Below are 27,037 nucleotides of genomic sequence, written 5' to 3'. Positions count from 1 at the left end.
TTCATACTTTCTCGTGTACAGGCAGATGAGATATTCTTGCTACCAAACATGACACAGGGATAAGGAGGATGTGCCAATGTTATGTGGAGAGACCGGATGTGTTGTGATATCTATTATTACTGTGTGAGACATGCCAGCTGTAAGGCAAAAGATGAGCTTTCAGCCAGGGGATGAAAAGCTGTCCCAGGGACAATGAATCTTTGGCCAAGAGAGATGGTGCCAGTGGCAAATATTAAGACAGATTCCGTGTGCTTGAACAAGGACACAAAGACAGAACACAGCAGCCTGCCTTGGCTTTGGTAGAACTTCCAGTGTGCTTGGTTGATGTTGTAATATGGGGTCAAACTGCTTTGTTTTTCTTTACTTTTTTCATTATTGTTTTCTTTTTTCAAGGGCCATCCAGTACGGGCTCTGGGAGTAAATGACGTTAAAAATGTAACCATTAAATTCTAATTGTCTGGTCAATCTCTAAATCATAGAATCACAGAATCATTTAGGTTGGAAAAGTCTCTAAGATCATTGAGTCCAACTTTTAACCCAACACTGCCAAGTCCACCACTAAACAACGTCCCTACGCACCACATGTACATGTCTTTTAAATACCTCCAGGGATGGTGACTCCACCAGTGCCCTGAGCAGCCTGTTACAGTGCTTGACAACCCTTCTAGTGAAGAAATTTTCCCTAATATCACAGAATGACAGAATATGCCTAGTTGAAGGGACCCACAAGGATTATCACGTCCAACTCCTGACCCTGCACAGGACAATCCCCAAGATGACTCACTGAGAGTATCATCCAAACTCTTCTTGAACTCTGGCAGGCTTGGTGCTGTGATAATTTCTCCGGGGAGCCTGTTCCAGTGCCCAGCCACCCTCTGGGTGAAGAACCTTTTCCTAACATCTGACCTAAACCTCCCCTGGCACAACTTCAGGCCATTCCCTTGGGTCCTGTCACTGGTCACCACAGAGAAGGGATCCCCTGGCACAACTTGAGGCCATTTTCTCTTGTCCTATCACCTGTTACTTGGGAGAAGAGACCAAATACCTTCTTGAGAGATAGTATGGTTTGCATCTGTTAAGATATTAATTTTAAATATAAATGCCTATTTTATTAGCTGATGTTCGGTTATTACAATTATTTTTGACTGCATAATTCCAGTATTCATTCATTCATGGCTAGGCTTCGTGAACGAAGATTTGGGAAGGCTCTATCCACATTTGCTACAGATAATTCCAGTATGGTACTTGATTAAACACCCTTTTTCATGACTAAGGATGCCTCTTTCAATGAAAAGATGTGAAACTCTTCAATTGACACACCTTGACAGGCCTAATCGAATTTCAAATGTCAGCTGAAGAAATAGATGCAAAATTATCTTAATGCTTGAGAACAGTTACCACTCGAATCCACATCATTCACCTGACAGTGCAGGAGCCAAAGCTTTGCATTGTTCTGTCCCGGGACACCCCAGCATTCTTGCTGTTCTGCTTTAACTCCTTGGTCTTCAGTACACATTGCATTGACTATATATGAGAAATACTTTTCTGCATAAATCTAATTTACTTTCAACATTGTACACAGTTTTCTTCTTCCTTTTCCTGGCTTAATACCTCATCATCAGTGGCTTCACAGTTAATTTCTCTGTTCCCTTTCATGTTACTCACAGTGCTCTCTTTAGAGACAGAAGAAGCCTACCCGATTAGCTATTTCCAGGCCTTCAAATAATGTTGTTTCTCGTACTAAGAAACTTTCTAACATTTGGCTGCCCTGTATCTAAAGTAGAAGCCTAAAACACAGTTTGTTACTAGTTCTTGAGACTCTAAATGAACTATACATTGTATTCCTGGAAACGTCCAAATATTTTCAATAAGGAATACTCCTCCTCATTTGAGATGGCTTTTTCATAGGGATGTCAACAAAACTGCTTTTCTATTGCAAACTTAATTTGCTACACATTTTCACCCATCCATTTATTTCAGCCTCAGTCTGCTTGTTCAGAATATTGCTGCTCTGTATAAATTTTGCTTGTATATATTTTAGTGTCTTCACAGATCATGGATTAATGGATCTATGAAAATTATAGATATCTCTTCTTGTGACTTTTCTTCAAAGATAATTTAACTTTATTTGTTGTATGTGTTTTCAGGTCTAATCTTTTCAAACTTTTGAATTACTCCTCTATCACTGTGTCTGTACAGAACTTTAGACTGTGATATCACTTGTAAAAGCCATTGTCACTTCCATTCACGTCCACTTCATTATTTAAAAAGTTAAGTATAACTGGAGCTAACAGCAATTCCTGTACTCAGCCAGATACTCCCATACATAGCTTTTGATCATTACTTTTTGTATGTCACCCTTTAGCCCCATTTCAATCCACATAATTGTCCTCTAAAAAATTGACATTAATTTTTCAAGACTATACTAAAATCTACACGTATTACATCTGTTGTTTTCACTTCATCTACTGGTTTTGTAGTTTTAGTTAAATAAAAAGCAATTAAGTTTGTCCAGGCAAAATTTATTCTTTGTAGAATTATGCATATTCTTACTCATTGTTCAGCTATCCAATGGAAAGGATGAAGGAGATTAGCAAATGCACAAAGGAAAGACTCCAGCCTTCCCCATCCTTTTCAATGACACTCTTACACTTATCTTCCTTTTATACCCTTGAAAAATCTCCTGCTAGATAATCAGCAATTCCTTTTCTAATCTGTGCTCCATTATTTTCCAGGTTTGGAGTTTGGACTCAGGAAACAGCAATAGAAAGGTTCATTTCTTTTCTCCTCTTTCCTGCTCCCCACTCTTCTTTTATAAAATTATTACTTTATTCTTCTATTTTGGTGCACCCACACTTGTCCAGATCTGATCAAATAAAGCTCCCTGAGATCAATGTCATTATTAGAACTCTGAGCCATGTTCAGATCATGCAGAGCACCAAATTTTTTTCACTTTTTAAACATTTCTCATCTCCCAGCACCATTTCATGGTAATACTGAAGTTACTTTGGACTCGTGTTTGCAGAAGGTCAGTCTTTCTCTCTGAACTTCCGTGTTGTTCTTGCAGAGACCAAAGTCTGGGAGCTCATCACGTGTTTCCATGAGGAATGCTTTCAGTGGTGCTGAAACATGGGAGCAGAGCCAAACTGTGCTCATGCTTCCCTACCTTTTTTCCTGACAAAGCAGACCTCAAATAAATAGAGGATGCACTATCTCACCCAATTTCTGTCTTTTGACCAACTAACACATTAACAAAATCAGTTTTCTCCAACCAACTCACAATAATGCAGAACCTGTAGTTGTTATTAAGACCAGCTTCATCTCTGAAGCATCTCTCCATAACTGTTAGAAACACTAGCTTTAGTCCTAACATCGCTCATCAGGTTTTCAATATTAACTGCAGATAAATGTGACTTTATTGGACTAGTTATATTGAGCTTATATAGACATATAAAATTGTTGTCAGTATCTCACAAAACCTCTGTCTGGAAGAAGTCTCAGTAAATTAACATCTGGCTATAAAGTCTCACATGCTTTCAATCCTAGGGAGTGTTCTGCATACACTACTTTAATGGAACCTGGATTTCATCATCTGATTGGTCAGACATTTCAGGTTCCTTTCTCTTTTCTGACTTGTCCTGTGCCATCCCAGATCTCCTATCTACAGTAACCACAAATGAAAAACTCTAGGAAATAAAAACTTGGGAATTTGAATTTCCTCTTTATAAAATACACCAATAAACTATTTTTTCTCCTTGTGCTTGCAGCAATATTACTACCATGATGTGTTTCGATATAATTTTTCTTGTATTTCTCAGTACCTGATTACACCAGTGAAAAGATTAGTTTTGAAGCTTTGTTATGTACTGGAAAATACTATGGAGCTCTACATGTAATTCGGCATAAAACACTACTAATGTACATACTATCATAGGTGATGAAGGAAAACTGAAAAAAAAAACCCCAAAGACAGAGGGAGGGAATTCACTGACAAAGAAACCATTCAGTGTGGTTGAGAATAATATCCCTTAGATTGCTTCGAGTAGGTTGTATTACTCGGAAGTAAATTAACTTCCATGGTAATATCAGCCAACAATAAAAAATGACATTCCATAGTTTTAGTTTCATATTTTTAGATGTAAAGCTTATCATAAACAACTAAGCATGCACACAGAGAGCAGTCGTGCTTTAAGCATGCCATCTAAAATAATTTGAGATTATTGTCCTTGGTTTGCTACAGAAGTGTCATCTTTGCATGGTCAGTGTAAGGCTTTATCTACCAGACTAGACCAGAGTGTAACTTTTGCCAAGAATGACTGTAATTCACAAGTACATTAGATGGTAACCTATGTTCTGTTTACTTAAATTAATGTACCCTTGATGTAGCGTATATCACCGTCTCTCCCTCTCTTAATGCTCTGATAATAGAGTTTTGTAACTTGTAAAAGGATTACTTCAATCCAATCAGCAGGTGCTGGGATCAGTGTGTGTCACACAAACCCTTGCTAATCCCTTTTCTTACAGCTCCCAGCTGCCAAAGGTGCTCAGTGAAATCCCAGTGAAATGGCTGGATACAACCTGGTGTGGACTGATGCAGGTTTTCATCTCCGGAGGAAATCTCGGAAAGTACATGTGATGCTTTTGAATTCACTGCTTCCATTTTTGCAACTTTTTGTTTCAGCTGGAATGATGGAGGCAGGTATGCTTTTGAAAGGAAATGTAGCTAAGAAATTAAATATAAAAAAAATGCAATGCCTAATTATGAAATATTTACTCTACCTGGATTTCTAAATATAGCAGAAGATAAATTCACTGTACAAAGAATCCCTTCTCAAGGATTACCAGTTACTTAATGGTGTCTTTTAGGTCTTAAAATGCAACCACTCTCAACTCCTCCTCCTTACCCTCTTTCTTGAAATCTAAATTATGCCTATGAAGTTTCACCCCTGCAATTACTTTGCTTTAAATAAACCTCAACAAAAAAGAGAAGATGATTACCATAAAAGGAATATAATATGCTCCCTTATTATATTTCTATGGCTCCTTCTGTCCAACTGTCTGAAAGTACTCACATTACTTCTGCAGGGGAGGCAAGTATCATTGCTGCTTCACAGATGGGAAATGAAAGGCCAGAAACACCAAATGAATTTCCCAGGGTCACAGAATATGCTCCTAAAACACTCATTTTGCAGGAATATTCTTGACTGTTTTTTCCCTATCCCATGATCAAGTTTATAGACGTGGTTGAAAGTCAGGCAACTTTAATGAATCCATATCTGACAACATTTTTGAAATTAGGGTATACCAAATGTTCTGTGATGGAATTAGAACAGGTTTTATCTTGGGGTTTTGTTTAGAAGTACAGGGTTTAAGTTGCTGTTGAGTAGAGGAATTTAATTTATGCACATGTTGAATGTTGCTTATTCAAAGACATACCAAACTAAATCATAAAGATTTAAAAGATGAATTATCCAGAATCAATTTCTAAACTTTCTATACTTATAATAGATTTCACAATAAAAATCTGAAATAATAAATAGCCTTCAAATAAAGGAGGAATATTACTTCAATAAATGGAAGGCTAAACCTCTTAGCCAAATACTGTTATTTCACAGCATGGGATATGTTGTGACATTTCTTAAAAGCAAAAATAAATCCAAAACAAAAAAAAAACAAAAAACAATCCAAAACTCCTCATTAAAGACAGCTCTGCAGTATAGGAACTGGAGCCAAGGAGAGTGTCAGCTGAATTCATCAACTGAGACATTTTGGGAAGCGCTTCTGGTAGCTTTGCTAAAATGTAAAAGCACAAGATACGCAGTTGAATAAAACCCAGCAGAAAAACTGTACAAAAATGTACAAATCAAGTCCTCTGACTCTTTGTGATAAATATTGACACCCAATTCCATTCTCACAGGAAACTATTATTTACTTATTACACATTAAATCTATTTTTCAGATGGTCCTTTCTTCTCACTTCATTTTTTTACTAATGTTTTGAACATCCTACCGCAACTCAAGACATATTTCTGATTCATTTACATGCCTGTTGTATGTCTGAAATGAAAACTTTAAAAATATATTACTGTACACTAATTACCTAGCTTAAAACACAAAACTAAATTCCCTGGCTTCTTCCTCTCCTAGACCTGCTAACTCAATTAAGCATCTAAATTTGGGTTCCCTGTTGGATACTGTATTTTCAAATTTAGATTTTAATGAATTAAAGTCTGTGGTTTTTTTCAGAGCACTTGTATAGTCTTCATTTACTATATATATAAAAATTTCCAAGAGATAAATAAAGAAATCTGAAAACATCATGTTTAAAAATAATCTTCTCTTCGAGCGTGGTCATGTTCTTCAGAGATAATGAGACCAGTAAAATCCAGGCAACCATGACCATGTACATCCAAGTGATACAGCACACAATGTGATTTATATATAGTCTAGCAAATTATGCCTCTGTTAGACACTGGCCATCTTGAGGGGAGAAAGGAAAATATTATTTTTACAAACATAACATGCCTGCTAGAGCAAAGGGATAATCAGTAATACTCTTACTACTACTCTTAAACTTGTGAATAAAAGTGAAAAGGTGCTTCTCCAGAAAGAAATAATAACTCATAAAGGAAAACCCCTTTGCTTTTCAGTGTGGGGTTTGGGGCTTTTTGGGGGGTGGGGGCAGTGGGGGTGCATATCAAATCAATAGAGTTTATACAGAAACACACACATAGGTTTGTGGAAATTAGAGAACATGCAAAATGAAATCCCAGAAGTCTTGCAATTCATGCTACACCCATAGCCCAGTGGTAGAATATGCATATAAGCACAAGTGACCATATGGTCACCCATGAGAAAAAGCAGGGACAGAACAGACTGGATAATCAGCCTTTTCCTAAGAAAACTCCCCTAACAGTTAGAGACAGGAAACTTCAAACCCCACAAACATCTTCACTGATCAAGTCCTTGTACTCAGGACCATTTTGGAACCGTGTCCCCTACCTAGGAAGTTCCATGTTTGCCCTCTGCAAACCATAGAGAATAAACCCAATTAGTGTAACTGCCAGTTACATGGATGCAGAGCAAACCCAGTGGAACAGTAAAAACAAAGAGCTTGACTTAAAAGACAGCTCAGAAAGCAGGTTGGATATTTATTTTTTAATGGTTGGACTTGATATTGGAGGACTCTTCCAACCCAAATGATTTTATGACTCTATGACAAAAAGCCCTGAAGAAACTCTTTTTTCACAGAAGTACTTTCAGGACTTACTGGAGATGGCCGTGGGAGAAGACATGCCTGACTTCTGCCCTGTCCCTTCCATGTCACACTCACAGCCACGATGAGCCAACATGCAGTAGCAGAATAAGCAATGCTGGCCACGAGAAAGATGCAGTTGGTATCTACCCAGCTTCCAAATCTAGAGGAAGTGTCCCATTTTTTAGGTAACCTTTTATCTATGCACCATGGGATTTTCAACTGATGTTGGCCTAGCTCAGTGATTCTCAAATTCTCAAATATTTTTCTCATGAAAGCATTCAAAAGGGATTGTGAAGTGATGGCAGAAAAGCTTTAGAAATGCATAAGCTGAAGATATCCTGCCTACTCCTGGGACTCTTGGGTTTCCATGGAAGCCAGTAAAGGATAACACTTTAAAGAAGTTTGAGGAACACTGGTCTAATCCACAGATGAAAATATTTGAAGTGACAGAGGGCAAAATACGAATGAGGAAAAAAACAATGTAAAAGAGGACAGAAAAACAAACTAAGAACAGACTATAGAGGTCAACAAAGAAGTGAAATGATGAAAGAAGACACTATACTGCAAAGGAAGAAAGTCACAAAAACAAAACCCAGAACACAGCAAATTAGGAAAACACTGTGGGAAGAAGCAAATTGTGGTCATAGCTGATAATTCTCAACATTTCCTCGCATATACTTTATTTTCCTTCAAATGCTGAATAAGGAGAATACATTGAGAGAATGACAGTAGTAGTTCTGAGTAGACAGTAAAAGTACAGCTTGTTAAACAGAAAGAAAAAGAAAAATAAAGAACCTAAAATTCAGTGTATGTGTCTGATTGCTAAGGATCTAGCAGACTATGCATATATTCTTAAAGAAAACTGTTATCAATTCAGAAGAGACCCAAGGAACATGTGGATGGTACCCCTTTTCTGTCATAGAGGTTATTTACTACAGACTGCACATCCTCAGTTTGGTTTTCACAAGCTTTTCCAATGTGTAGTAAATATCTTTCAGTAAAGTCTCCAAATATGCAATATTTTGCTCTTAGATGAGGCCAAAACTAAACTCATAGAACGAAATCTGAAAAACTCGGGTGCAGAACTCCTTTATACTTTCATGTCCTACTTTCATGTCTTAAAAAAAGACTAACGAGTGACAAAAAAGGGCAAAAACATTACTCTTCGATAGAACCCTTTTTCCATTAAAGCCAATATGATTAGTTGTGAGAGCACAGCACTGGGACACGAGGGAATGCAGGTCTACTCCCAGCTCTGCTTCCTTGACCTTAGGTTAGTCTTGGTCAAGATGCTTCCCTGTCTGTGCCTGAGTTCCCTGGACTAAAGAGACAGGATAATGATATCGACCTTTAAAAAGAGTTTTGAACCTACTGATCAAAAGTGCTTTATGAGAGTTGCCTTATTATTATTTTGGTTACTGAAGTGAGTTGAAAGGATCCGGGTGACTTTAATCAAAATTTCTAATATCAGGCCCCAGAATGCCAGCTGAAGGACAAAGTTTGTGAAAATTCAGCTGTGAGGATATACAAAAGGTAAGTTGAAGGCTGGTGCATATCCTCAGGTACTGCAGGGTTTTCCTGTCTACAACAAAACTTCAAATGACACAAAAGTAATTTCTGGACTTCTAGAAAAGATAATATATTAGGTACCATTAGTATATTCACTACATTAACATCAATTAGACACTATTATGATGCTTTCAGTCAAACTGGTCTAATGCAAACACACATCAAAAGGTGAAAGGAGGCAATGATGAAAGAAGAAAGCACTTTTTTTTAACATGCCCACCTAAGCAGCAGTAAGACATCTCTCCTGCTGTGAGGCAGCACTGCCCTGGGGATCTTGTGTTGCTGCTTCTGGCTGGTGGCTGTGGTTAATAAATCCAACCCTTCCAGGTACCTTCCAGCTAAAGCAGTAGAAAAATAGCTGCATCAGAAATACTCCTGCATTTAGAAAAGCTTTGGGTTTGAATTCTGCATTAGCTTTGTCCTTGACAAATTCCATCTCTTCAGTCTACCCCAGATTACCCTCTTGCTGTCCCTGGTCTACATGGTTTGTTATGATTCTTACAGATTAAGAAGAATCCTTGATATCTTTGATCTAAAACATATTTATAACACATGCAAAACATGAGTTTATAATAAAAGTGCTTCTCTAGGTATCATTACCACTTGTTTAAGCTAAAAACCCTTTGATTTTGTCTGATGAATGAAGCGAAAATGCACTCTATGACACTTTATGCTACAACAGACTCTGTCTGCGAGACTGTTCCAAAGGAACATTGTAGGACTCCAGATAGAAGGTTAGTTATCTAACCTGTAATTTTCAGAGTGAACCCAATGAAGTTCGACATGGTTCACACAGAGGTAAAGCTTCGAGTAATCTCATGGTAGAGCAGGTACATAAAGGTTTGTTGTGTTGATGGTACTTCTATACACAGTCTATCTGCTCATGCAAATAATGTCTGAAAGCATTGAAATGATCTCTGTCTATTCTACTGGCAAAATTTGTCACTGGCAAAGACATGTGATATCTTTTCCATTAGCTTTTTTCTGTAATGGGACACAGGTAAATTAAAAGGGTTCTTTAACATACATCTTCTCCAGTACCAATGTGGCCGAGACCACCACAAATTAAATTTTGTAAATTATCACTGCTGTGTTTTTCACCATTTGTATCACTATATAGTCACAATTTCCTCATCCTAAGGAGTGAAAGCAGCCTTGTCAGCTTCATTTGTATGCTCCTGCAAGACAGGAAAATTGCAAATATTGCAAGGAAAAGTTTTAAGATTTAAAATGCCAAATAGTTTTTCATTAACACTGAAAAGTTGTGTATGTTATATTTCTGCCCCCAAATATCAGCCACCATTGAATAATCTTCTCAAGGCACATGAGGCTAATAAAAACCTACATAACCTGAAAACATACGAGCATTTAAAGGAATAAGAAGGCCTAAATAAACATGAAGTAACATTGTTATTGAATGTAATTATAACCTTTTTCTGTGTCATAAAAATATCACCAAGATGTAGGGCCTAATTCTGACTGGGCTCCCACTTGCTAATCACTCATCTGCAGATACAGCCCTGGGTACAATTTCAGTTCTCAGATTCTTCTACTGTAGCTTTTTTTCCCTTGTTATCTCAGTAGACATCTTCACTTTAGTGAGATGGATATTGAACTACCATCCTGCCTCACATTCCAGGAATATGCACACAGCAAGCAGCTCAGCATCAGCTCACACATGAACAGCCTTAGCTCCCATAAAATATTCATTCATTTAAAAAAATATTTGCACCCTGCTGTCAAACTCAGACAAATTCATACTGAGCCTCAGAAAATAGCTGTTTTAATGGTAAATGATGTTCCAGAAACCTCTTTCAGGCTAAACACTCTCGTCAAAATTATTTTAATAAGAAAGATTAACAATTTCAACATTAGCTGCTAATCCCCTTTCATTTGAAACTGTGCTGATAAAATTCTTTGCTTGTCATTCAAATAGTAAGTAATAATTATAGATTTGGGGCCTCCATCTCTTGCTTCATTAATAGTAAATTGCATGGAAGTCTGAAGCATAAAGTCAGCTTTGATACATCTCAAAATGCAATTTCCATAGCTTTCCTTAGCTATGTACAATTAATTACAGAGTTAATAAGGGGAATATGTTAATGAAAGGGAAATTATTCACTCAGACCACCTGGTCTTATCGAATTTCTTTAATATGTTTCCTTCTTTCTGTGAATTCGCATGACAGCAAGAACACAAATCACGGTGTGCGTTGCCAGTCCTTTAGTATTTTTATTTGCAACCAGCTAAAGTCCACTTAAATATGAGAAGAATGAAAGAAGTAGTCAGTACTAAGTAACTGACTGCACTTGCTTTCTCAAGTTCAGTACCATTTTAACTTTAAAATGAAAATACCTAAACAACTTTATAATTACCAGTCTCTCTTCAATGCTCAAGGATAAATATAATGCATCCAAAAAAGAGACATTGTCATTTTTTATTTCCTTTGCAGAAAGGTATTGCACATGCACATATTTAATAAAAGATACACAGTAATGTGCTTCAATTCACTTCACTCTGAAAGCTAGTAAAACTCAGTTGCTATGTGCAGTAGGGTTTTTGGGGGTTCATGGGAATATTTTAGTTGGTACAAATAGCCCACTCAGAAGCAGGCAAATCTTCACATAAGCCATCTTAAAAATAACAGAGTTGTGATACTGTCAGAGATATACCTTTTTATAGATGGGTCATATCCAGAAACCAACCATCTTCAACAGATATTAATGGATCTACTACTAACCAGACTGAAGATAGAAACATTTTTGGACCCGGACGCCAGCCGTCATAGTCATTCCAGAAAGAAAAGGGCAGAGAATAATTCCCAGAGCAATAGCAGGTGCTATTGGAGGAGGTGATGCTTGTGAGCAGTTTGTCACCCCTCTATTCTATTCTTAGTTCAATGCAAAGGCCCGACAAGCAGCCAGCAACAAGAGGCAACTCATAATTCTCCCTTGTTATGAATAGGGTTTTCCTGGCCAGCTTGGCAACCTAAAGCCACATTAGCTCATGACTTTAGGAGAAGAGGATAAGGGAGACATGACAGCATTAAGGGAAAGCTGCCAACTAGAAAAAAATAAGATATTACTCTAGTCTGAAACAAAAGGAGAGTTACAGAAAGAAGGCAAATTCGTAGTAAAATTATGGTTTTTATAAAGATGTACTGGGGTAGGGATGCAATATTTAAGGGTAGAAGACTTTATCTGGTTTTGACCAAAAAGTAACACAGTTCTCCTTTATGGAACAGCAAATACTATGTCATCCACAAGTGAACCTCACAGATTATTTTAATGTTTGTCTCCTTATTTAAAAATGTTTCTACAGCTGCGTTGTGGGTGCATATGCAAAATTTAATGATCACAGGAGCATTTTGTCTGTGTCCTACACACCAAATTTTCCAAATACCACCCAAATTCTGTTACTTTACTTAGAAAACACTGCCAAATTGTGGCCTAATCCCAGAAGGAGTTGCAGAAAACAAAGTATAAGTTTTTTTATCTTGCCCTGAAGATGAGCATAACCAGACTTTGTCAATTCAGTGGGGGGATTAAACTGTCTTCATTACAAATAGCATCTTAAATCAGACCACTTCCAATAACTTCTGCTGGTGCAGCCCACATGAAGAGAAAGAGCTCTTCAAAACACTGCTGGAGTTCTCCTGGACATCTTAAACTGCAACTGGTACAACACTGCAAAAACACAGTGCCAGTATGATGTTCCTTCTTTGGAAGAACCATGAAGCAATCCCAGTTTCACCCTGAACTCCTAACTGTTTTGAATAGCTTTGAAGTTGTAGTCCCATTTACCATGTCATCTGATCTTAGCAGTGCATCATGTCTTGCAACCTGTGTGAACCAATTCTTCACCCCACAGTGAGTCCAAACTCATAACATCTGAACTCTGCCACCAGCTCAGAAATACTCTGTGACATTTGTTATCATCTTGGGTCTCCTGCCTGAGAAGTCTTCCTGAACCACCCTCTTTCTAGTATACTTCTCCTTCTAAACAGGCCTTTCTACCTGTTAGACCCAAAATATGATTAACTGCTACATCTGCTAAGATGAGGTATCAAGGATTTAGTGCATGATGTGAGCACGCACAATAGGACATGTACAGCAAAGAGCACTTTATTACTGAGGATGCATTTGGAGCCAAAAGACAAGATCTCCTGGATGAGTGTTTATCTCTGGTTTCTGCCACTCCATGAGACTCCATGTTCCACGAGACTCTCAGAAGCAGCTGAGGATCCAGTAACATCCCTTGTATTCAATCTGAAGTCTCAAAACCCAGATCTTTTTCATTAAACTACTGTGAGCATCTCTTGCTACAGCTGATGCTTATCTTGCCTTGATATTACTTGGATATTCTCTAGAAATGGAACAAAACTGGGAGAAATAGAAAAAAAGTCCAGATAGCCACTAAGTTTTGTTTCACCCATGACAATGATCCTTTCTTTTTACTTGGTGCACAGAGTTGCATAACCTAGTTTTGTGTCATGTATTTCTCCCAGTGTAACCCTTTTAAAATTAGTACTCCAGAATATTATTAGAAATGTTTTCTTCATCTTTCTACTAAAAGCCTTAGGGAATGATATAAGTTGGCTAAAAAGTGTTCAACCAAAGCAGCTTAAACAAAGCTGGAATAAACACTTTACAGTCAAACGACAGACCAAGATGTAGTCACAGAAATTTGTCGAGTTATTTCTAATCATGAAAACATTTGGGGAAAATAACCGGCAGGGAAGAATTTAGGGAAAAAAAAGATTTTGAAATCAATTTCATACCATGTTCAAGAGGAAGGTTTTTCTCAATTTAATACTGACTCTGCAATTGTCATTATTTCCTAAGGCCTATTCAGCAAAATTAATACAGAAAAAGGGAGGCACCTTATTATGAAACAAATAAAAATAGAAGAATCAAAGGGTAACCTGTTCATGAATATTTTTTCTGAGTTTTACTGATGAAATCTATGTAGTACATACATCCATTTATTAGATTTATGGCTCTATTAGTAGAACTGTTTTCATATGCCAGGAAATTTGTTTCACTTTTTTTTGCAGCTTTTCTGTGTTCCTATATCTCAAGTCCTGGCTTTAAACAAACACAAGCAAATGTTTCAAAACAACTTAAACATTTAAGGAGGGAAAAAACCCCACTTAAAATGAAGGGATAAACCTATTTCATCAGCAGATCTTTCAGGAGGCAACCAGCTCCACTTGTCCCTAAAAGCATGACAACTTGGGGAAGAGACGGGTAAAGATTTTCCCATCCACAGTATTTATGTCTTTTCTGGATATTGGCTATCTTGTCACTGAGTAATGTGATACACAACAGCTTTTTCCCTTGTGACTCCTCTTGTCCAACTATTCATGATGAAATGGCCTTTAGGGCCAAAGCCTTCTTGGGACTTAATTTGGTAAGACTTCTACAACTATTTATACTGGCACAGCTGAAAGGTAAGTTGGGATTTAGATCCACTTAGCACATGTGTAAGGAGTTTATGCCTTTAGCTAAATGTTGCCACTGACTTGTCTCCCTTCCCATGTGAGGGAGGATTTTTTTCTTCATTTTCTAAGTTCTAAGCTTTTTTTAAACAGGGTATTTATAGTCTTGAAATGCCTAAAGAGAAACTAATGCTGGTAGAAGGAAATGGTGGAAAAAGGAAAAAATATTAAAACCTACCAAATAATCAAGCAAATGATTGTGGCAAAGACCTTGTTTTCCATACCTGCACTCCTCACTTTTGTCCCTGCCAGCATTAATTACCCCTGCAGCACATGTCCCTGGGCAGTGCACTGCACTCGTGCCCTGCATCATGCTCAGGAAATGTTTAGTGTGTTTATGGATTAAGGTCAAGGTGGAAAGTACACCTGCATCTAGCACAGTGCTACTGGTCCTCACATGCTGGAGCTTCTCCCTTTATTTAGAGAAGTGTGTTTGGGTGTCTTTGCTCCCAGTTTTATTGTAGCTTTAAGAATAAAATCAAGGAATTTCAGCAAGATGTGGTGCAGGATTTAACAAATATTTTTTCTTGTTGGAATGTGCCTTCAGTCACTCAGTTCTCCATTTTTCCATATTCAATTAAAAGCAAATCTACAGCTGCTACCCCATAGAGTTCATTTAAAACAGAGTTCATTTTAAAAACTGAGTGAAGGGAAATTGCTTAGAAACATTCAAAAAGTTACTATTCAGAGACTACGGGATACCAATGCTATAAAAAAAACCCAAGTTCAACCTTGGAAACTATTCCCTCCTTGTTACCCTTTACAGTCCTACAGCAATCCTGCCATTGATTCAGCATCAAAACTAAAATGGATGCAAAATTCAACATCTGGGCTTTGACTGGTTTTGCAGCAGCAGGTCTCCACCCCATGTCCCCAGCTCAGGCTTTTTCACCTTTTGGGACACAACCTGTCCCAGAACCTTGACTCCAAGTTCTCATGTGAGGCCATCCTTCACTTCTCCATGGGGAAAGTCCTTCTGGGTTTGCAGGCATATTGCCAAACACAAGGGGATCAAGTGGACTTACATGCTTTAGGTGCAAGGCCCTGGGTTTCAAGCTGTAGTTCATTTGTTCCCACTGCCTCATTCAGCCCAGGTACAAAACTTTCTTCTTCTGTAAACTACAGCACCACAAACCATCACAGATTATTATTATTATTATTATTTCCTATACATACAGCAGCTTAATACCCTCTGGGACAAGACTCCCCAGAGACAGCTTAAAAAAGTATTGAAAAAGACCTTCCATAAATTCACACTTTCAAAATCCTAATTTATGTATAATGCTTCAAATTTTGCACATCTCTCTCTACGAGGAAAAAACCAGCACAACACAGAAAATCGCTTCTGCAAATTCCCTCTCCTATACAGTATTCAGATAACAACCTCATAATGTTATCATCAAAAGCATACACTCCCTCCTTGCAGTACTGTTCTTCATTTAGAACCTCATAAAAGATTATAATTATTTTAATCAAACAAGCAGGGTAATACATGAAGCAGATGTAGGATCTAATCCACCTAACTTAGGTGCTGAACTTGTGCTACAGCACAAAGGGAAGAGATTCCTTCACCTAAGCTGCAGACATCAACTGGATGGTGCAGGCACAAAGGAGGCATTTCAAGAGAAATCCATTCTCTGCCTAATTCTCTGGAGACCTTCATAGCCACCCACTGACTTCACCAACTAGGAGGAGAATTTATGGACTCAAGTCAACACCAACACTTCATTAAGTGCCTAAAATATAGGAATAAGATAGGAGCCCAAGTTAGGGAGACCAAATCTCTCCTAGACACTTTTAAAACCCTTCTAGTTTTCTTGCTGGGCTGCAAATGAAGTCTTGCCCCTTACCGGAACTTCTCTTGTCACCTGAAATATAGATGTACACAGGAGAATAAAGTGGGTGGAAATCTAATTCTAAGTTCCTATGCTTTCCCTTGCTGTGACCTTCTGTAAAATGTTTTCTTTCAAAACCAATGGTGACTAAAATGAGGGCATGCATTCTGTGTTGTTGCTCCTGCAGAAACCAGCCAGTCAGCGCCACAAACATGACGGCATAAAACGTGCTCCTCTAATTACACTTTCCAAACTGCTTGGATTTTTTAGAAAGACAGAATCAAAATGTGCCATATGCACCACCCTCCTGTTATAAATGTGATGAAAAAGACAGTGAAAAGGAAAAAAAAAAGCTCTGAATGTTGTTATCGCTGTCCTTCTGGGCCTCCTGAGCCCTCCCTGCTTCCTCCTGCCAACAGCTCAAACCACCTCACGGTGCTGTCAGTAGTGCAAAGACATCGCCTTTGCTGCACAGGGAAGCAGCAAAAATGCAGGATTTTTCTCCTTGAAAGCTGGTTTCAGTCTAAGTGAGGAGACTGCCTCACAGCCACAGGATTGGAAAGATTCCTGGTTTCTCCAGACCTCGAGCAGGATAAACAATGGGCTAACCAAACGTGGCAAGTCCTCCAAGAAACAGCAACTGTGGCAAACCACAAGTTCCAACAATCCCAAAGCTGAGGTGACTTAAATACCACTTTAGGTATGACTGATAGCATTTTCCAGCAAATTAAACAGCTTTACAGAAATATTTCTGACCAACGTTACCTCTGAGCAAGATTACATGGAGTCATTCAGCAGTCACAGACACACTTCTTCTAGGCTATTTTCATTAAAGTTTTATTCTGTTTATAAATCAAAATAAAATATTTCCTGCTGCCACTCTATACAGTAATCCATTGTTTTATTTTCTCTAGGGAGGTCCTGGCACCTATGAACAATAAAGACTGAGGAGCTTTAGCTCAGCTAACTGCTCCTTCACTGCACACTGTGGAGCTGAAAAACACATTTACAGACCTGTAAGTGCATTTACCCTGAAAAGCAGAGGGTATTTGCCATTCTTACTTGGCCCCTTGCTAATATTTCTCATTGCTTTTTTAGGCACTGAGATATTTTTCACAGAAAATATCTACAAAATTTAAAAGATAAGAGGATTGTGGCAGCAGGAAATGAGAAGAACTGAAAAATATCTTGTATTGAATGGTATAAAAGTTGCAAAGTGGCCCCTCACTATCCTCCGCTTGTATCTGCAAGGCAAGGGGAGGAAGAGCTCACCTCTCTCAAGCTGCTTCTACTCTGAGGTCCAACAAGCCACAGCATCTCCAGAGGGGGAGAAATTCAGGTAAATAAGATATTACAGATAGGTGCATTTATTTTTAAGCAAGACATAAATTGGGTCAGCTCCCTGGTTTCAGTGTGACACACAGTGACACAGAACATGAGCATTTCTGACCAAGTCCAATCATCTGCTTCTGTGCTGTAGCTGAGAGACACTGATCTTCCACGTGAACCTAACCCAGCTTTGCCTTCAGCAAATCTTGTATTTATGGTTTAATTATTTTCTTAAGTAAATGTCCCACTGTCTCCTCTTGGGCTTGTCCTAATAGCAAAGCTAAATGCATCCTTTTGATGCTAACCCATATTTTCTTCCTAATTGTATCATCTGCATCCATTAGGAACATTTTTTCCTCATCCTATATGTCAAAGCACGTAGGCAGACTCCCCCGAATCACTGATTTTTGTTTGTTCAGGTTAGACTAAAAAAATTAAATGTTTTTACTCTCTCTGTGTGGTTTGTACTCTCAAGACACTACAGCATTTCTTTACTCTTCTTTGAACCCTCACCATCTAAGATGTAACATATGCTGTTAGATAGCTAACACATGTATGGGTTCATCCAGGGTTAAACAGGATTGACTGAATTATGGACACTGAACACCATAACAGTGATCTTGATCAATCTGACTATTTTTTAAAGTTTATTTATTGCCATATGAAGACAATTCTCTCTTGCAATTTTTCAGAAATCCTAAGAGGCAGAGTAAGTGGTTCCCATATGCAACTTTCTCTTCTTTAAGTGTGATTTTGTGATGATTTTTTTATGTTTCCCAATAATATCACTGAAAACAATTTTGCTCAATTTAAAGTAGTTGAAACTGTTTGCAAATGTTAAATGCATATTTCCATTTACACGGGAATTTTTTGCTTGGACCAACCCCTCCAAACTGCACTTGCCTACCAGATATTAACATAATAAATAATTAACTCTTTTTTGAAGGGGGATAGGCAGAGAAACATTTACTCAGGATGACATACTCTGAGGAAGCATCTGGTTTACAATCCTGCCCTGCTTTTGCTCAGTTTTATAGCTGACCTGATCAAGGCTGGAGGAGGTCAGTAACTTGGCTGAGGTCAAATTAGCTCATTGGGTTTTGCCTGCTTTCATTCTTTTCTCCATTATGTGAGGTTGGCTTAAAAGAACTTGAAAAATATCTGAGAATATAGTAATTTAAAATGTAAGTCCAGAAAAAGAAGTTGAAAAATTAGGACCCAAAAGTATGACATGATGGAAAGAAGTTCCCAAAAGCATGGCAAAACTGCCAGCTGGAACTGAAGGTTACTTTAGGTAAACCATGATAGCAGAAGTCAACTACAGAAAGCAAAATAACACCTGACTTCAGATCAGGTTCTTCACCATCATCTAATTTCTACTCAGCTATTTCAATGCACTCTAGAAAGACAGTAAATATTTAAAGAAGGATGAAAATAAGGCACCAAAAATGGAGGATTACTCTACAGCTCTCCCAGCAGGACAGAAACAAGCTCCACCAGTCCACTGGACTCTGACTCTTACATGCAAAAAACTCGTCATATGTCCATCTTCTACACTGATACTGGTTTCAAGTTGTTTTTAGAACCCAAGTTTTCCAACACAGACTCCATCGATAGAATGTATTTGGATCATTTCAAACATAGGAGAAATCCAGCCGGGAAGAAATTCAGCCAAGGACAAAAAAAAATCCAAGCAAGGCTAAAATTCAGATCCTTTTTCTAAGGGTAACAGAAGCAAATTGCTCCATATCACTACTCTTCTGTTGCCTTCTCAGCTCAGATACCTCTGAACACTGAAGATACATGAGAAAAAGCAGTAAGGTGGTAAGAAATTTGTCAATTTTCTTCAGTGATCCAAGCTGAGGTAAACATAAATTAATAGGACCAAAGGACACCACAGAGCTTCTCGTTTTTAAAGTAAGCATGGAAACAATTTGTATGATCAATATAAAAGAATATTCCCCAAAAAGGAAAAAAAAGAAATAAAAAAAGAGAAATGTAAATAAAAATGCCTTTAGTTTTAACTCTACAAAGCTAAGGTTACCAGTGACGCTCAGAAATATTTTCTACCTCTGAAAAGACATCTTTCCTTCCTTTAAAAGCTCTCTCTTTTCAAAAGTTGAGCAGGTACCCAAATTTCTGACGAAGTTGCTCATGCCACGAAGACAAAAGTGCCTCACCAGGATCATGTGACCGGTGGAGATGTCCATGTTGGACTGAACCGGCTCCTCACACCAGGACGATGTGCTGCTCCGGGCCGAGGGGCTGGGAATGGGCCCATCGCTGAACTGAGAAGAAACACTGTTTATTCGGGAAGAGTGGAGGGGCTCCGGACGATCAGATGTTTTCACTGCCATGCGCTGGCGGCATAGCTCCTGGAGAGAGAGAGAGAGAGAGAGAGAGAGGAGGAAACAACCTACAGTTAAGAGTAATTACAGGATAGAGTCTACTAAAGACATATGATTTACAATATGTTTCCAGGGCTGGAAGTGTTTTCCCCCTCACTGCAGTAATTTTTGGGAGGCTGTCTGTTCTGTTAGGCACAACTACAAAGAGACGCTCAATGAAATTACTACGTGATGACTACCCCAACCTTTCACAAGCGCAATTATGGCTGCATGCACATCTCCCTATAGATAACCAAAACCCATATTTTGGAGCTTGACTTCTCTAACACATGGCTTTCTTCCCCCCTCCCCCCCCCCCAATATCACCCTGCGTTCTGCAAAGCCACTTTTGAACCGTGCAACCTCCTGAAGGTAATGGGGTTGCACGGGAGTAATTGAGAGCACTGCCTGGCCCTGGATATGCAAACTCAGCAAGCTCAAGGCAACTAAATTGATGTGCTCTCCAGTGTAAATCCTAGTTGATAGATGCCTCATTTCTCTTCATTAAAATAGCAAACTTGCAACACTTCCTCCTTGATGTGGGGCAGGGAGGATGAAGAATGACATTAACGAAGAATAAAAGCAGAAATCTGTCATTGTATTGTTTAAGCAGCTTTGGCGAAGAAAGAAAATTCAAGCTATCACACACACACTAATGCAAGTTATGTTAAAACACCAAAATAGAAAGCACTGGGAATACGTATTTTCAGTTGCTCTCATGCATAGAATTCATGCACAAATACAGAATTCTGGTTAGGTAACAAAAAATCCTGCCAGTGAAACCAAATCCTTACAGTATGAAATTCTGATTCTAACAGAATAAACAGACCCACAGTTACACCATCGTGTTATAATGCTTTTAGAATCAGCTACTGTGGTGAAATCACAGGCATTAAAATAAAATTATCATTTTTTAACATATGACTATTGTCCATGAGAGATACTTGGCTGCCTGTGGCACACAGCGAGACCAGGGAGCCTACAGTATGTGGACATATTGCACACACGGTGTGGTTACACATTTGTCTCAGATTACTCATTCTTCACAGACGAGTACTAAGAGCACAGTCTCTTGCCTCAGGCTAACAAAATAACACAGTCTGAAGAATTCATACTGTTGAAATGCCAGGGCTTTTGTTTTCTTATTCATTGATAATACAGTTGCAGCCCAAGTGCCATCAGTAGGGTGATCTGAAAACCATTATTTATCAAGAGCAATAAAATCTTCTTTTCAGTTAGAAATACAACTTAAGACTATGTTTGGGGTTTTTTATAAACCTTGTTAACTTCAGGACACTGAAGAGAGATCCTAATCCATGCAGCAGCAAGCATTAAAACAAACTCATTGAAACCACCACATTGAGTCTCTTCTTGTCACCACATGACAATGATTAAAGACCCCTCCAAACATTTTTTTCCACCAGAGCTTCTGTTTGACTTGCCATTAGAGATGCTTATGTGGAATTTTACTATTTGATGGTGTAAAGTACATTTTATATTTTTATATATATATATATATGCATGTACGAACTAATATACACTGAGACAAACTATGTATCATATATAAGCAGGATATATTTCACTGTCTACTACAAAAATACAGTCAATAGAAGCTTGGGAAGCACAGATTACTACTTGTATGTGGTGTCAGTTGTTGGAATAACAGTACAGATTGTTCTGAGTGAAACTGCCACCTGACTCCATCACTGCATTTTGTATATTTACTAATTTTGTCTATGCCACGTAATAATTTTTCTAATTTTTACAAAAAGTAGGGTTTTTCCACACTTGACTAGCATGTATTTTGTTGCTTGGTGCCTTTGTTACTTCCTAATAACCTTAACATGAAAAATACTAGGAAAAAAATTAAACTTTAGAAATATATTGAATTGAGTCGTGTGTATTGATGTCAGGTCGTTTAAACTATCAGTGTTAAAAGTAAGACTTTTTAATGAAGGAAAAATGTTATTGTATTTCTTGGTTTTAAATATAGGAACAAAATAAAAAACCTCTCTTTCTCCTTTTCTCTGAAGGATCACACACATCATAAGAAAAGATAGCAATAGTCCACACTGGCTATCACTAACCTCCGAATGACCTTGTAGTAGTGTAGTTTCAAATCCCTGCTTTTAGCAGATTTTGGGAAAAGTATAACAGAGAGGAAACTTTTTAGACAGAAAAATAAATCTACAGAAAACCAAAAAGCTGTTCAGATGTTTAGATATCAGCCATTCTCAGAGGGAATGGTTTACTGGACTAAGGAAAAGTATAATAAGTAAAGGTATAAAAATATGAGGTCCATCATATAACTGCTAGAAGGATGTGTCTTCTGGCTCGCATGCCATGTGGCGCTGATACGAATTTATTATATTCTAATAGACATCCTGCCACTTGACTCACCCCAACTCTGTGCTAACAATAGCATTTGTACTGAAACAGGATCTTTGGTTTTAGGTTGATCTGTTCCTGCTGTTCATATCCTGCCTCAAGTCATAATCCTCTGCTTTTACAAGTGGTTACTGTGGAAAGGATTACAGATCTCTGCTAACAAAAAAGAATCAAGATCAAGTGAACTCTAAGAAATTAATATACCATTTTTACACAAATTATAATGACAAAAGAAGTAATATTATAGCAAACTGGTGCTAGAGTAGATTAACCCCTAACTAAAAAGAATTTTTTGGGCATGTTACTAAGAAATATTGTTTTAAAATTAAGTTTATTGTGTTCGTGGTCCTTGTGGAAGAAGGTAAATTTGAGAAACATAACAAACATAAAAAGGCTTTTTTTAAAAAAAAGTAACCTGTTCTCAAATATTAACATATTTCTTTCCTGACATATATAGAACCAAAACAATTATTCCCTGAACTGCTGTAACTGTCAAATACCTCAAACAAAGCAACCACGTCACTGCGCTCTGCCATAAAAAATGTTTAATGTAAACAGGAAGGTCAAATCATAGCTGAAGCAAAAACACCACTGAATTTCTTGATTGGTGTCTTAAATCTCCATGACAATGGGTTTTCCCCTGCCCGTAAACAGAAGTTTTTTGTTCAAATTTATTTCCAGATTGGTCTAACAGCCTTTGACAGCTCTTCCTTCCCCCATCCCAGCCAGTCCAGGCCTGTCTGAGGAACCTGCTCCATCCCTACACACACACCAGCAGTCTCAGAACAACTGCAGCTTCTGCTTCTCCAAAGTCACCTCTCCGTTATTCCAACCATTCCAGCTCCTAGTTGGGTTTCTAGCCTGGTGCTGTAGGGGTAACATGGTTAAGACCACTACATATAAAATCTTTGATGCATTGAGTGTTTTGGGGAGCCATATGGGCTCCTCCAGGACATATGGAGTAGGGATGTCCAGCTCAAAGCGGAGAAATGTCTAAATGTGGGATTTGAGTTTGCTTCATTCTTGAGATGGTCCTCAGTGTTCCCTTCCTACGAGAGGCACTGCGAGTAGTGAGGTCTCGGCATGTGAGATATATTACACTGGGTGCTCTCAGGGACACATCATCTCTGGGCACTTCCTGAGTGGTATCTCTTCACAAATGCACAAAGCCCTAGATGGCTCAGACCCTCATTAGTACAATATCTGTTATCTGTACACTTCTCTGCCCTGCTCTCCAAAATCTTTACTCCCATAAGCATTTTGCAAATCAGCCATTTACCAAACCACAACTAGAATTCAAGCTTGACTAAAATGTCAAAGCTTCAAACTGTGAGAATGACACGAGCTGTATTTCTGTATCATCTCAGCACTTACACCATTAAAAATATTTTCTAAGAATGAATTCAATTTACTGCTGCACTTCTATATTTAGCAAAGTGGCTGAGGCTATTTCTGCTGTACTGTGACTCAGTAATGTCTAGCCATTGTTTGTGTATAGTTTGAGTGCCGTTCTTCATTTAAAAACATCATTTACACCTAAAAAAGCAACCGTAATGCACACAGTGAAAGATGAAGAAATGATCCTCCTGACCCTTCGGGCTATGATCTAATGGATGGGTTGGACGTAAACATTTATTTAAAAGGTAATTTGAAGTTTATGACATTATTTCCCGTCACATGAGAATTGCTATCATACTGAGGCACTTACTCTGTTTTTTATTTCCCAACATTTATTATCAAACTTCTGTGGTGGTCACATGCAGTATAAAATGGAAAAGTAATATTGCTGTGTGACAAAAACTGCCATAACCAAGATAAATATTCTGTAAATAATGTTGAGTTAAATGAGTTCAAAGTACAGCACAATGATCATCTGCAGTGAGCTTTTTATTTGAGACATAATTGATAATCTGAAACAAACCATAAACAACGTGCTTAGAAAAACTCTGGACCTCTTCCAATGAGGCTCTAAAATGCTCCCGATAGTTGGCTGTCCACACAGAGACACGGAGAAGCACAAAACACAATTGTTTCCTCAGGTACAACAAATAGATTTTCAAATCCATATGATCCACTTGTGAATGAACCACACTGCAGCAGAAATGTAACTTTATCCACACTTAAAGAAGGGCATTAAGAGACTTGCTGTGCCTCCTGGACCAGAACACACATGGATTGGGAGCCAGTCTTACCACTGTTCTGTTAGATGGGCCTGTGAACCTGAAGAGGTAAGAAACTCTCCTCTCAACCACGGAGGCATTAAGTCTGTCCAGAAATTAAGCCCACAGACACTTGGCCAGGTCTGGTTTAGACATCAGACCTGCTTACCACCAGAAGCGTTAGGCCACCTCTCCTGGATGTGTGGCAGAAGCTGCACTTCCTGCCACTTGGCTTTGTGATGCACAGCAGCCATCGGTGTCACAGAAGCACGAGACAGTAAACTACAATTTAGAGAAATTTTTATCATTCATCAAATTCAGCTAACACAGCAAGTGTCTGGGAAATCCTTTAAGGCCACACAGTTTACTAAAACGTTTGGTTTTAGAGAGAAATCTATGTATATGCCTTGGTAAGGACAAAGAGCATAGGCAATCACAGAACTAAAAGCAGAGAGAACTAAGGCTTGAACAATAATATTGAATCTTTTGCTTTGCTTTATTTGCAAAAACGGATTTTGAAAATCTCAAAATGACACAGTACAGGCAGGAGACCTGACTGGAGCATCCCAGTTAAGAGATGGACAGCATTCACCTCGGCTCTCCAGTCATTAAAGATGAGCCACTCCACCTCAAAGCTGCCTCCAGAGAGCACGTTGCTCTTTATTAAAATACATCTACTTAATGCAAATGCTCTATGCAATATCTTCAGGTAGTCCAAGTTCAGCCACTGACCACGGCACATTAATCATTCTCATCTAGCTGGTATCAGGCACTTGATAAATGAAGTTGTTCAGTCCAAACCAAACAAAAATAGCTTCATATCTAAACCACTGCTCCTCTTCCCCAGTCACTGTCACCTCAGATCTGCCTAACAGGAGCCCAGAATCTGCGGGACATTCCAACTTTCCAGTTTATTTAGAAAAAGAAATATAATTTCATTACTCATGTGAATGAAAATAATCTATTTTGTAACTGATTTCCAAATTTACACGAGTCCAAAACTTAAGCCGGGAAACAGGACTAACATTTCCATGCTTTAAAAAAATCTTTTCTTAACAACTTAAAATGGAAATCACCTGAGTCAGTGCAGAAATAAGTGCAGCACAATTATTTTCAGAATTAACAATATGTAAGAGAGAATAAACCGTTCCATGGATAATTATTAAGAAAATGCAGACACACTAGACAAAGGAATTATTGTTTATTAAAGGTGATAGTTGAGTGTACACCAAGCCCTTCCAACCTGACCTGTCTAATATCCTATCAATCAGAAACAAATCTGCTTAAGCAGACATGATCACAAGAACACTGTGTTCATTTTCTATGTGAAACAAATTTATTTTGTAGAAATTTTAAATCAAAAATGCTGACCATTCTAAATGATTCAAGGCTATACCTTTTAACAAAATATATAATGAAAACTAAAAATATGTGTAACCTATATGCTATGTATGGAAGAATAAGACCTTTGAAATGCCTTTTTTTTTCCTCTGCTTTAATAAATTTAATTAAACAATAGTCTCACTTTCCTTTTCAGGAGGCATTATTCACAGGATGAGATGAGGTCTGCACGTACTGCCTGGATTTCACTGTTCTGCGATGGATGCAGTCATAACACAGTGAGATTTAAAAAATGGAAAAAATAAGGTAAGCTTTTTTTTAACAAATGAATCTAGGACTATAAACATCATTATTCTCTAACTAAATTTGTTTAGTGTTACTACAGGGTGAAGCTAAAGTCATTTGGCTGCCTTTGTTTTGCTTTTGCATACTTAATACACTTGCAGGTGTTATAAATCTAACTTTAACTTATTTACTATATTTGTAGCTTTGGGGATAATTACAGCTTTATTACCATTTATTTTTGAGTTATTGAAACATACTTTCAAGCTTTAGTTTCATTTTAGCATACTTTTTGTCCAGGAATAAAAGAGTTGTTTTACATACGAGGAATATTTGTACATATATTTTTCGTCCTTGTCAGAAAAGGCAACTACTGAGATCAGTGTGCCTTCAGAAAAGGGATAAAGGGAGATATTGGAAAAATGTTTGAGAGTAATATTTTGAGAGCCATGGCATCAAACGTATCATTACACATCTATACTCTGTACAATTCATATTTATCTGGACTTTTATGTGAGAGATCTTGGGAGGAAAAAACGACAAAGAAAAAAGAAAAAAGTAGAATATATTTATTTGATTGTCAATACAGCCTTTGTCTGTCCAGCTCAGTTCATTACCTGCCCTCTTGTACATCACCACACTCTGTACATCGGAATAGAACTCTAACTCTCGTGTGGAGGGGTTGCTTTGTTTGGTTTTAAATGATCTAAAAAGCAGGGCTGCTGTTTCTTTTCGAGAGCATTGCAGCCAAATATGGGATTGAGATTTATTCTTCTATCAAACCCCAATTTTGATTATGGTCTGGGAAATTAAAAATTTCAATTATTTTATCATTGTGTGTTTTTCCTGGTGATGACTCATGTAATTATGATTCCCCTTTCTTCAAGTACACAAAGAAAGCAGAGGCCATGCAGAAGGGGAAAGGCAAAGAAAACATGGCTAACTTTACATGGAAAAGGACTTTTCTTTTATTTGTATTTATTTGTTTT

The 27,037-nt window shown here is 37.9% G+C and overlaps 1 protein-coding gene across 1 annotated transcript in view; it reads right to left on the bottom strand.

The window, feature by feature from the left end:
- Nucleotides 1–19,866, bottom strand: part of LOC113984997 (protein tyrosine phosphatase receptor type N2) — a gene marked incomplete at its 5' end in the record, with an annotated part of 86,648 nt that extends 66,782 nt beyond the window's left edge. Inside the window, one exon of the mRNA XM_039385573.1 lies at nt 19,672–19,866. Coding sequence (XP_039241507.1) covers nt 19,672–19,866 — 195 coding nt within the window. The remainder of the gene's footprint in view (nt 1–19,671) is intronic.
- Between the last annotated feature and the right edge of the window lie 7,171 nt (nt 19,867–27,037).

This window comes from Pipra filicauda, unplaced genomic scaffold (assembly GCF_003945595.2).
Source record: "Pipra filicauda isolate LSUMZ 115617 unplaced genomic scaffold, ASM394559v2 scaffold420_size638996_pilon, whole genome shotgun sequence".
Taxonomy (NCBI): Eukaryota; Metazoa; Chordata; class Aves; order Passeriformes; family Pipridae; genus Pipra; species Pipra filicauda.
This window is presented reverse-complemented; position numbering and strand designations above follow the sequence as displayed.